This window comes from Tinamus guttatus, unplaced genomic scaffold (genome assembly GCF_059628265.1).
Source record: "Tinamus guttatus ecotype Peru unplaced genomic scaffold, ASM5962826v1 Tinamus_guttatus_pri_ptg000314l, whole genome shotgun sequence".
NCBI lineage: Eukaryota > Metazoa > Chordata > Aves > Tinamiformes > Tinamidae > Tinamus > Tinamus guttatus.
In genome coordinates this window covers 8742907-8755566 of record NW_028288848.1, presented here as the reverse complement: position 1 = coordinate 8755566, position 12660 = coordinate 8742907, and the positions used below count along the sequence as shown (strand labels likewise).

The following is a 12660-nucleotide window of genomic DNA, read 5'->3' as shown; positions in this document are numbered from 1 at the left end:
GAAGGGACCTCTACAGATCATCTAGTCCAACCTCCCTGCACACGCAGGGTCACCTAGAGCACATGGCACAGGACTGCATCTGAGCGGGTTTTGAAGATCTCCAGAGAAGGAGACTCCAGAACCTCTCTGGGCAGCCTGTTCCAGTGCTCTGTCACCCTCACTGGTAAGAAGTTTTTCCTTAAGTTCCTGTGGAACTTTTGGTGTTTCCATTTATGGCCATTACCTCAAGTTCTGTCAGTGGCCACCACTAATTTGACAAAATCCAGAATAAATGGCTGGCAGAAGGATGAGGTTTCCTCTACTTTTTGCATGAGAGCCGCAGGCTACTGGACATTGGTGCCATTCACACTTTCCTTCGGCTCCCATGAGCTTCTGGAGCCTCTACTGCTTGCAGCACAGCTCCACCTCAGCTTTTCCCACGTGGAATTGCATTCAGCCAAGAGATCAACTCATTTCACAGTACCTCCCATGTCTAAACAGCAGTGGCATCCTTCGAATCAATTTAATTCAGTGCCTTACCAGCCAAAGAGCCCAGAACCTGCTAAATGAACTCCTCAAAACAGCAAAAGTTACTGAGAAGTGCCAGCAGGGTGGTCTGGTTCTACATCTGCTGACCCCCAGCAGTCAGGGTGAACCAAATTAATGCAGACCTTTTCTTTGAACTGTTTATCCCAAATCGTACCATTTCTCATTTGGGATATCTTAGGCAACCACTCCCTTGGCAAAACTGAAGAGGTTTGATGACAGGGCTGGAGGGACAAGTCCCTAGAGGGACTTCCTTCCTGGTCCAACCTTTCGCAGAACTGGATCTTTCTACACACGATGTCTACTATGGGTCTCAGCTGCTCTCCCATTGACTCTTTGTGCTAAATGGCTGGGTGAGAGCCTTCCTCCTTACAAAGAGAAGGAAGTGGAAGAACTGATGTATATAAAGCAAAGTTACCTCTTCCCCTTTTAACCTGTGATCTTTATCCTGATATCTGCAATAAATCCAATGATGAGATACAATTACATGGTAGCGGGCAAACCTGACTCATTCTTAAACTGTTCTACTTTTACGTGGGTGTCTCCCAGGACAAATATTATCTGCAAGTGCATCTAGACTGGAGATAAAAAAATGTATTTTTAAAGATATTAGATAATATGGCTTAACTAACACATTCTGAAACCTTGCATAGGTAGGGCAAGTCAATGTTAAAAAGTGTTAAAAAGTGTTTGCTAGGTCATTCTAAAAATACAGCTCTTATACCAGTCTAGACAATGCCAAAATAGTTTTAAAAATGACACACAGTTCTTATGGGAAGTCCCACTGTAGCAGCCAAGGAGAATTATAACATAGGAAATGATCAATACAAGTATCTCTATGTAGGTCTTCAAAGCAATGACAAATTAACAGGTGGGGAAACCCTCCAAAGTCTTGTCTAGACTACAGGAGAGGATTAAAAAAAAAAAAAAAAAAAAAAGGTGTTTTTCCCTAGATTCACTTTGGTCGGGTTCTCTTTCTTAAAAAGCAAAACCGACTTAAAGTCTATTAAGGTTACCACCTTCTGCTCCGTTTTACCAGATGATCAGGCCTGGCTGACTGTAACTCAACCTGCTAAAGTCGTGCTGTTACAGATATTGAAAAGTCTTCAGATGTGTCAAGAGTTTTCAGTCCTTAAACTTGCTTGAATTAGTTCTCTGAGTGCTTTCCCTTGGCAGTTGCTGGTTCATTTTCATGCCCCTCAATCTTTTGCACAGACGCATTTGCCCATTTTAATACATCCATGAATGCAAAGCTCAGTGGTGCCTTTACCATTGGTATTTCTGCTTGACTTTGAACACCAGTGCTCCTATTTATGGTGATATCTTTATGACATGGGTGGGTATCTGTCTGGTTGAACAAAAATCTAGATTTCAATTAGTCCTATCAGAAAATGCCTTTCTGATATGGTTGGGTATGTGACCTTCAGGACAAAAAATGACAAGTCACTAGCTCAGTTGAAATGGATGAGTGATTCATTGGCCATACCTTCTGGTGACAACAGTTGCGTTATCTGAACTTGACTTTCTTGAGACTCCATGGTTTGAGTAGCCATTTGTCAACAGCTGACAAATGCTGGAGCTGCAAAAAGCAGCCAACAAAATTATCACAATTAGTCTCTCTCACAGGTCTTGCAAGTTTTGGTGGGATGTACTGCATCACCTCAAAATTTTAGAAATACGCCCTTATTTCTTGAAGAAAATGAATGTTTCCTATGCTTTTGAGGCCTGAACCAAAGAGCATGCGACTCAGATTAGGATGGAGGCACCCCCAGCTCTCAGTAGCAGGTCTTCTATAAGCACTTGCTGTCACCTACAGTCCTGGACAAAATCTCTGTCCTTATTAAGCCCAAACTGATGTTAAACATTAATGGGACGCTGATCCAAATAAGACCAGCAAGCTCTGATCTGCTGCAGGCTCTTAATGCAGATTTTTAGCACTGCCTATCCTGAAACTACTCAGGTGCTAAAACAACAGACAGTTTTAAACCTTTTTTAACTTTTCCCCCCCAAACCTTTTTTTTTTCCTTTTTCTTTTCTTTTTGGGGCTGCTTAATCTGAATGGCAGTAATGTCAATGCATGGATTTTTTTCCTCCTTGCAGGAGGAGCCATCTACAAGCAGACTTTTGGGAGAGGCCTAAGATAAGTTACACATGTCCACTCCAGCCAGGAGCAAAGCTCACCTTGCCCCGCTACACACAGGGGCAGCTCCTGCTCTGGGAAAGGGGACATTTAAGCCCCGAAGTTATTATTTCCTATTATTGTGCAATAAAGGAGCTCTGGACATCCCCGCACGGAGCATCAACGTGTCCGGGTGCACAAACACTGCCCCCCGCAGCGGGCACCTGCAGGCCGGGGAGCCACGCTGTTTAAGGAGTCAAAGTACATAGGCAGCCGGGTCGATACCCTATTAGGCTAGAAACAGTTCTGAATATCAAAGGGCGACGAACCTAATGACTAAAAATATAAGTACCTGACCCGGAGGATTAATCACACACTGTCAGGCTGCAATTGGTGCAATTCTTCCAATCATTAACGTTTTGCTTACAAAAATGTGCTTTTCTGTTTGTTTTCCTGCTAAATGATAACCATTTTCATGTTGAATCTCCTGATAAAAGAGAGTCGAAAACAGGACGGGAGTTGTGCTGTAAAGGTCATACGTGCTAGATCGGCACGAAATAGCCAACAGGCAAACAAATACGAGAAGGCAGGGCGGCACGGAAGGGGCTCGGAGCTTTTACCCAGGATTTCGGCTGCGTTTTCTCCTCTCCCGGAGAAGGAGAGGCCCCGACGGCTGCTCCGGGAGCCCCCTGACCAGGGAAGTCGCTACAAAGTCCGCAGCGGCTTTAAGTTAAAAAAAATAAAAATATATATAATTAAAAAAGGTTAAGATTAAAAAAAAAGTTATTTAATGAGCCTAAAATGCCGGTTTTGTGACACGACGTGAGCAAATCCGCGTGGTTTCTGCCGAGCCTTCTCCCTCCTCCCGGGCCACATGGGCGGTGTAGAGGGTCTCGAGATGGCTGTAGGCGGGGGTGACAGTGTCACCCCCTTGGAGGTGACACCCCTTCACCGGTGCTCCGGGCGTCCCGTACCCTCGGGCTGCGACTCTGCCCGACGTGTGTCCGCGGCCGGGACAGGCTCCCGTGTAGGGAAGAAGGGACGGGAGAGGAGGGCGGTGGGGACTCACCGAGGCCGTTTCCATCCCCGACGGGCTGCAACGCGCGACAGAAACACCGAGCAGGGAGGAGGCCGCTCCGAGCTCCGCCGTGACAACCCCCCACGCTCCGCGCTCCTCCCGAGGCGCAGAGGAGCTGGGCACAGCAGCCCGAGGGGGTCTGGGAGCTCCTCTGCTCCCTCCGGGCTTCAAAGCGGGGGTCGGAGTCCAGAGGAGCGAGCGGAGGGAAGGCTGAGACCTCCCGACTTTCCCACCTCTTCCTCTTTCCAGCGCGCACTAGCAGAGGGAAGCGAAACCGCCCAGGTGATTTGAATGATTTAAGTTCCCTATCACGAATGTAGTTTGAAAATAAAATAAAATAAAATAAAATAAAATAAAATAAAATAAAATAAAATAAAATAAAATAAAATAAAATAAAATAAAATAAAATAAAATAAAATAAAATAAAATAAAATAAAATAAAATGTATTCGCAAAACGATCAGACAGTTATCCAGAAAACAGACTTGCTATTTCTAGAAGCTTTAACCTGCTTGGACCTAACACCGGGCTCCTCTAAAGACAGTACCGGATCCGTACTCCATCGCCAGTCAAAATAATAATTTCTCACTCCGTAAAATCCTTCCTTGACGTTGAGATCTGCTGGGGACGGGGGAGGCTGGAGAGTCTCTGCCCGGGGCGACGCCGAGGGTACCTGAGCACTTTCTGCAGTGCCCGGGCGCAGAAAGGGGGGAGCTGAAGATGCTGAGGTCTGTGCCTGGTACTAGACAAAAAATGTTACTTATTTCCAGGATCCATGTCATTTCACGGGCCATTCAACGAAAATTAAATAGCGGGTTTGTTGGGAGGGACTCTTAGGACTGAATGAGTTTGTAGATATGAAGGCGATGAAGCCGCAGGGCTTTTGGAGTGAGCCCGCAGGTACCGAGGTGTCTGCAAGAGGCGCTGCCTCCGTCCCGCAGCCACGGCCCTTTCCCTCTCACAGCGGGGCCCTATCACTTCGCTCCTCACATTTTTTTTTCCCTCAAACACGAAATCTGGCAAAACCAGAGCTAGAGATTTCCAACGAGGAAAAAAAAAAAACTCTTTTTTTTCCCCCTGCAAATGGGACCGTGCAGATTGTGGAGCAGAGCCTGGCACTATCTGCGGAAACACCAGGGGGTGCGGGCGCTTCATCCCAGGCAAGAGCAAAAACGAGTCTGTCCAAAGACATTTCCCGATAAAACAGAGGGAAGTCCCGTTAGAGAGCACCACGGGAAGTAAAACACGGGTATAAGGCACTTATCACGACGGTGAAATCCCTGTGTATTTCATGGAACACATTCCTCTGCCTGGGAAGGGTGTTTAAATTAATTTATTTAGACTACATTTGTATACACATACAAAGGGCTTAGTCCTGCAATCCATACTCACTCCCACACGGGACAGAAAGGGGTTTTGCCTGATCACCAACAGCAGCTGATTCAGACCCCCGTGCATATGGGCAAGAGGGAGTATTAGATTCCAGTCTGAACATTAATTAATGTACAAATATATCTTACAAATTAAATACAAACCACGGATCTGTTCCTTTAACCAAATTAGAAATCTGCCAAAAAAAAAAAGAAAAAAAAAGACCGTGAAAAATAAGTCTCTCTCTCTCTCTGCTTATTATAAAACGAGTCTGATTTGGTCTTTTTTTTCAGGGGAACGGTGAAAGTTTTCTCCTGCAATAACCTGTTCTCCAAAGCCAGCCCCTGGTAAAGTGCAAGCCGAGTCAGGGTCCGCTCTCCGGCGCGGGGCCGTCAGTGGGCAGCGTTGTTGTAGTAGCCCTTGTCGCCTTCGATGTCCACTTCTTGGTCGGAGTCGTCGGAGAGCTCGGACTCCAGGTCCTCGTGAGAGGCGGGCGAGGGGGGGAACTGCGAGCCGTCCAGGGGCACCTCCTGGCCCTTGCGCTCGGGGCTGGGGCAGCTTTCCGGCCTCTGGGCAGCAGCGCCGTCTGTGCCTTCGGCCTCCTCCTTTTTGGCGGCCTGCGGGTTTTCCTGCAGTTAATTAAAGGGGAGAGAAACCCTCTGGAGCACCGACCGCCTCGAGAGGTCGGGGGGCAGCGCGCTGGGCTCGCCAAAAGTGACTCCGGAGCAGCCCGGAAACCTCTGCACTGGGGCTTTAAGCAAGGAAAAGGTTTGTGGCGCCGCTGCCCACACCGACGGGCCGCTTCCTCCCGCCCCGATCTTCCTTTAGCTGCACTTGGCGGCAGAAGGAAGGAGGTCGAGTCCATCGGTAGCCCAGAATAAATGGGGGAAATGCCTAATTAAGGCGGAAAGGTAAAATTCGCCATTAAAACGCATATGATCGAAAAACAAAACAGAGCAGCCCTGGCTTCCTAGGGCAGGGGCAGCCCTGCGCTCGGAGCGCTCCTGGAGCCTCGTCCCCCAGGGGTCCCGAGCTGCTGCTCCTGCTTCCCAAGGGGGACAGGGCCAGGCGCGCCGGGCCGAGGGGCTGCGACCGCCTGCAAAGGAGGAAATGACTTAAAATGGCCGAGATCCCAGCGGCTCCACGGCCGGGGCAGCGCGGGGAGACCGCGGGCAAAAGCGCCAGCAAAGGGCACCGCGCTTCTTTCTCTTTTCTTTTCTTCTCTCTCTCTCTTTTTTTTTTTTCTTTTTTTTTCTCTTTTTTTTTTAGAGGCAAGATCGGGTCCTTTTGGCCATTAAAAATAGAGAGAGAGGGGGAGAGATGTATCCACTTGAGCACGTTTTCCGATTAAAGCAAGGGACGAACGTGATGCCAGCGCTCAGCCTCGTACACTTTAACGGTTCGTCAACGAAAAGTAAAAGCTCCTATTTTTTCCATAGGGCTCCTCAAAGCAAACAGGGCGTTTGCACCTGCTTCTCTCAACCTTTGTGGAATAAATCGACTTTGCGTTTACTCAGGGGGCGACTAAAAAGAGCAATAAATATTCTCCTCCAAGACAACTGCTTAAGTAACCGACTGACAATTACTTATCTTCTCCACGTTAATTGGATAAACAACATATGGGTTTACAAAACAATTAGCGCGGAGTTTTAATAGGCGGTGTGTGAAGCCCGACCATAACTGATATAGGAGCTACATTAGGAGCTTTTAACATTAGTGCTGCCTGAGCGAACCCTCATGGATTCCAGCAGGACTATTTGCCTTTTTAATCAAGGTGAAGAGGTTAAACAGCCTTTCAGATGACTTCTGCATACAACAGGGAATAGGCGATCACGGTGTAAGATAAGACAATTAAAACACTTATTTCCATAGAAACGGAAACATCCCCGTACCTGCTTTAGACGCCTCCATTTGGCCCTGCGATTCTGAAACCACGTTTTGACCTGAGCAACGAGAACGAGAAAAATAAAATAAAAAAGAAAGTGGGCTCGGAGCCACGGAGCAGCGGCTGGGGCTCGGGCAGCCCCGACGGCGGCGGCGGCGGCCCCGGCCTCGCTGCGCGGCGCTCGGGCCGTCGGGGCGGGTTAGGCCTCACCTGCCTCTCGCTGAGCTGCAGCATCTTGGCCAGGCGCTTCCTCTCGGGCGGTGAGAGGTATTTCTGCGTCTCGAACTTCTTCTCCAGCTCGATGGTCTGGTCGTTGGAGAAGCGGACCTGGCCTCCTTTCCTCTTGTGCAGCGGCCGCTGGATGAAGGGGCTCCAGAGCAGCGGCTTCCCTTCAGAGAGAGACACGACGGGTCACCCCACGGGACGGGCCGGGCCGCCCGGGGTGCGGGGCTGCGGTCGCTGCACGACGGGTCTGACCCGATGACGGGCCAGGAGGTGCCGCGGGTTCAGGGCCCGCGATTTTCTTTGGCCTGATTTTATTTCTCCCAGTTGCGAGCCCGATCTTTCGCCTCTCCTGATTTTTCCTCTCCGCTAAAAGGAGAGACCTGTTAAAGCCACCCGACGGGCTTTGGCAACGTTTCCGTCAATGTGTTTCCTGTTGGTCTATCGCACGAAGAAAAGAGAGAGAGAGAGAGAACAAGAAGAAAAAAGAAAGAAAGAAAGAAGTCCTTTCCTTCTGCTTTGTCACTGCTGTGCCCCAAAGAAGCGTCTCCCCTTCTCCGTACCCCGGGAGAGCGGGACCCCTGCGGGGCTCAAGGCGGATATTTCGGGGGAGCCAGCAGGAGGGGACGAAGCCCCCGGCTCTAGGCAAGAAGCCCCCACGAGCTCCCCGGTCGGGGGTGTCACCGACCCGACGACCTCGGGTTCCGCCCCGACCCGCGTTTCTCCTTCTCCCTGGCCAGGGCCACTGAGTCACACTGTTTGTCTTGCTGTCTTGCTGCCTGCACCCTTTGAAATTCGCTGCATTGTTTTTCAAGATTTTGCTTGCGTCAGGCTTTAGTAATTCTGGTGCAAAACAGACTCAAAAAAATAGGAAGCAACTGGTTATTTTAGCTGTCATAAAGTCACATCCCACACAGAGGAAATGAACAATATCAGAAAAACGGATCCTGGCTATCAGAAGTCGAGTGTTTCCTGAATTTGTCTGTATTGAGGATGTCGATAAAGTAATCAGCAATGTGCACGACTCCCGGGGAAGAGCCTGCTTCAGGCGGCCAGGAAAACACTTAACAGCTTCTGAAACCAGATTTACTCCTATCGAGAGCTCAAGGTTTCCTGTATGAACGGAAAGGGTCAGTCTCTTTCACTGCACCAGTGTGGTGAGTCAGGTCCAGTTTTGCAATCCCGCGGAGCGGGAGCCGCGGAGCGACGCGCAGGGCAGCGCGCCGGGGCGCTCACGGCAGCGGCAGGAAAGCGGCTGCGATCTGCAGCGCGATCTGCCAGCGCGATTCAAACTCCCCACCAAAACCACACGCGACGGGGCTGGGGACACGCGCAGAGTCGCTCAGTTGAGGGAAAAAACAAATCTGAGTCACCGCGGCCGCGCACTGTGGTCGCGCTGCCAGCGCCGGGCGCCACTTGAATTTACTGTAAATCAGCCGGGGCGGCAGCGGGAGGGCCCAGCAGGGAGGGGGTCACAGCCCCCCGACGGCCGGAGCAGGGCCGGGCAGGCGGCTCTCGTCTTACCCAGCGGGTCCTGCCGCAGCAGGGCGTGCGCGTAGTCACCGACGGTCCGCGGGAAGGAGTAGAGGGGCCCGGCGTAGGCGCCCGCGCCGTAAGGGGCAGCGAGGTGGTGGGGGAAGGCCGCGTGCACAGGGGTCGGCTCGTAGACGGGGGTCCGGTACGGGGCCACGAGGCTCGTGAAGGAGGAGTTGGGCGACGGCAGCGTCGGCGGCGGCGGCGGCGGGGCGGGCAGGGCGTGGGGCGGCGGGGCGGCGGCGGCGGCGCCGCGGCCCAGGATGTCCTCGATGTAGAAGGGCGTGGGGTGCGCGGGCTGCAGCAGCGGCGTGGGCGCGTACAGCGGGACGCCCAGGGCCGCCGCGGGCGCCGCGCCCGCCGCCTGGTACTGCATGGCGCGGCCCGCGGGCCCCCGCGCCCGCCCCCCGACAGCGGCCCCGAGCGCCGCCGCTCGTGCTGGCACCGCCGCCGCGGCTCTCTCCGCGCCCCGTTGCCCTTCGGCAAGTTTCTATCGGCGCGGGGCGGAGCCCGCGTGGTCTCTGGCCCCTTCCTGCCGCCGCGCCGTCTGGCCAATGAGCCCGGCCAGGCGAGGGGGAAACCACCCCCCGGCGCGGAGCGCTCCCCGCGCCTCCCCCGCCGCGCTCCCCGCGGCGCCAATCAACAGGCGCGGAGGGGCCCGCGCCCGCCGCCGCATCCCGCGCGGCCCCGACGGCACCGGCCGGGGCCTCAGAAGAGCGGAGCGCGGCCCCACGGAAGCCCCTCGGCGCCCCGGCGCGGCCCCCGCGCGGAGCAGCTTCGCCGCGGCTGGCGCGGGGCTGCGCGACGGGGCGGAGAGGAGGGCACGGACGCCGCCGCGGAGCTCCGCGTGTCTCTGGAGAGGCCTCCCGCTCCGCGTGGCTGCCGCCGTTCGAGCCCGCAGATAGGGCAAGCGCGGCGCAGAGGGAGCCGCGGTTCCGAAGGGGAGCGAGGCGGGGGGAGCGCAGAGGCGCCGCGGCCGCTCCGCGCTCCCTCGCGCAGCGCCACCTGGGCACCGTCGATTCAGTTTTTAAAACCCCGCCGTGTCTTTGCTGCGGCCCCGCCGCCCCGCGCTGTCAGGCAGGGAACCCCCGGCCCGCGGGACCCGCTCGCCCCGACGGCAGCGGGTGGCACCTCCCGCCCCCCGGGCGAGCGGAGGCGGCGGGGCCGCGCGTCCCGCCGCGGAGCGGGGGACAGCCGGGAAGCTGTTAAGGAACAGCAGGTGCTGTGTGAAAAAAATAAAAATAAGGAAAAAAAAAAAGAGAGAGGAAAAGGTCTCCGGTTCAACTCTGCGATGATCTTAATAACTAAGAGGCTCAGAGCAAGACGAAAGGGTGTTGGTGAAATCGAAATACACATATATTTTTAATAATATGGGGAAGCTGTTTTTACAAAAAAAAAAAAAAAAAAAAACAACCACATTGTTAAGAAATGCCAAAACTCACCTTTAAAGCGCGGTCTTGTGTCTTGTAAATATCAGGTACACGTAAAGCGAGCTGACAGTTTTGATTATTTTTGCTCTCTGTGCTCGGTCTCCCAGGCATTGCTCCTTCCAAGGGGGTTAGCTAATGTTTTCATCTGGAAGTGTTGGATTTGCAGCTTGATTTACTTAATAAATGTACAGTAAACCGATGACCCATTGCCCTCTGGAATAACGACGTGCATGATATGAGGCAGCAGCACGGAGGGCCCCCACCATATTTAACAAGCTGTCGATTCAAAATCCTGAGAACAAGTTTCAGCAAAAGGAAAAAAAGGAAAAAAATGTTTTGCTGTATTATTGGAAAACAAATAAATAGAGGAAGAGATTATTCTTTTCTGACTTTTATACAAGCGATAGGCCTTGTTAAAAGGAAGTTTTAATGGCACAGTTATTACATTCCACTACCACTGCATAATCCCTAACAAGAAAAATGAAGCACTTAATTTTGCAGCTCTCCAGCACCGCCCCTTCCAAATTCAATTGTTCGCCCTCAGCCCTCCGCCTTCCCCGGGTTAGAGACTATTAAATCCGCATTCATGAAATGTCACATTTATTGAACTACATAATTTTTTAATATCACTAGTGCAGGTTTTATAGTTGATTTTATTGTTTTTATGGCCATTCGGGGCTCTAAAACCCGGATTTTTTCAATGTTGTCCTTATAATTTTTTTCACACAGTCAGAACTAATAAAATAGAACAGTTGTGACTTTTTAATGCAAGGGGTCTCGGAGTTTCAATATTTTCACTCTGCTGGATACTAAAACCAATAAAAATACACGAGATTTTAATTATTTTCTGGATTAAATAAGACCCTTTTCTCTCTCTCCTTTTTCTTTCTTGGAACACGCATTCTGTTTGTAGTTTCTGTCGTGAGGGAGATAGCGCAGCTTCAGATAAAACACTCTATTACCGATATTACAGCGAAGAGCGCACTTTGGGGCAGGTTTTAGGGAACAGTGCGCATTTAAAGCAACGTGTTACAGATACTGCAAGATCGGGGCAGCGCTTTTATATCTCTCTTATTTCTCCTGTAGGTTCGCTCTGCGAAACGCTCTGCTTTACCTTGGGGGAAAGAAAGAAAAAAAAAAAAAAAAGCTCGAAAGAGATATATACATATATACGTACATACATATACACTCGATTCCTGACCAAACCCCGCTACGCATTAATTTTCCCGGAATGCACTTCAAGGCCACCGAGGTTTCTCGCTGAGCGGGGTTTCTGGAGGGGTGGCCCGCGCACCCCGCCCGGGCTGGGCCCGGAGGGACGGGCTGCAGATCTCATTACCGGCTTTAATAGCCCCGGGCCCCTGTCCTCCCTCCGCTGCCCGGGCGAGCCCCGGCCTTACATATATATATATATAATGTCTATATAGAGAGAGAGGGGCCGCACTTGCTGCAGGCGGTGGCGGGCTCTGCCGCGGGCGAGCAGCGGGAAGCAGCGGGGTCGGCTAAGAGCAACGCTGAAAACAAAAGAACAAACAAACAAAAACCATAACAAAAAAGCCGAGAATTGGGATTTCGCGCGCGCTTCCGCGGGTGGGATCTGCCTCCTCGGCCCCGGGCACCTGCACTAAGCACCCCGGACAGGGGTGATGAGAGGGGGTTCTACCGCAGGGGTCATTTGGGGCAAAAAGCGAATACTCTGCGATTCAGAGCTCAGTGGGTCTCCAGGTAGAGCGCTCTCATCTCCCGCAGGCTTTGCAGCCATCACCACATGTATTTTTGACAGGCACCTGCCTGGCTGCTGCTCCCAGAAACTCCAATTTCTGGGACCGAGGGATCCTCAGCAGCTCCCTCATTGGCACCACAGGCTTCAGGAGGGTTACGGCAAAGGCAGGTCATTTCTAGCAGAAACAGCTGCACTTGGCCTTACAGCAGGAGCAAGTGATGCAACATTGCCCATCTTCTAGCAGTGGGAACAGGACACAAGCGAGCGTCGCCTTCCAGCGCAGCACAGGAGGATCCAGCCGCAGCCGTCCCATCCCTTCCCGGTATTGAAAATATTTCAAGGCTCTTCCAAGAGAGGTGAGGCTGCAGCCTTGAACACTTTCCAAGAAGGAAATAGGAGGCAGCTCACCTCGCTGATTTTCCTAGCGCCTTAGAGGCCGGGCCGCGCCAGCCGGCGGCACCGCACGCTGCGCGTGATGCCAGCCGCCGCTGCCCCTGCCACATAGCTCATCTGACAGATATTCGCCTCGCACTACCTCCTTCTCCTCACCACAAAGGTCCGCTTTGCTAAATGAGTCACAAACATAACAGCCATTAAGGTCAGTTCTCAAAATACTCACTAGATGTAGCAGAATGGGGCAAACCTCAGCCTAAAAAGAGGTGGGCAATGCATGAACTACCATAGGCAGTGCTGACTATGGCTTAGTGTTTTCCACCCTACATCCTTATAGTCATCTGATTACGATTTTGCCAAATCTAAACCATTCAGGTGGAAA

The 12660-nt window shown here is 52.0% G+C and overlaps 1 protein-coding gene across 1 annotated transcript; it reads right to left on the bottom strand.

Annotated features, from left to right (window-relative positions):
- Positions 1-5386: 5386 nt before the first annotated feature.
- On the bottom strand, positions 5387-9368 carry HHEX (hematopoietically expressed homeobox). Its single transcript, XM_088528726.1, has 4 exons — positions 8724-9368; positions 7188-7366; positions 6985-7035; positions 5387-5721 (listed from the first exon to the last, which is right to left on the bottom strand). Exons 1-4 carry the CDS (start codon positions 9106-9108, stop codon positions 5485-5487), a joined length of 852 nt encoding a protein of 283 aa, XP_088384852.1. The 5' UTR covers positions 9109-9368; the 3' UTR covers positions 5387-5484.
- Between the last annotated feature and the right edge of the window lie 3292 nt (positions 9369-12660).

Excerpts from the sequence above, each read along its gene's own strand:
- HHEX (XM_088528726.1), bottom strand. The coding sequence starts at position 9,108 with ATGCAGTACCAGGCGGCGGGCGCGGCGCCCGCGGCGGCCCTGGGCGTC. Across the intron at positions 7,367-8,723 it reads GCTGCGGCAGGACCCGCTGG|GGAAGCCGCTGCTCTGGAGC; the intron begins GTAAGACGAGAG and ends CTCTCTCTGAAG. Across the intron at positions 5,722-6,984 it reads AATGGAGGCGTCTAAAGCAG|GAAAACCCGCAGGCCGCCAA; the intron begins GTACGGGGATGT and ends AATTAACTGCAG.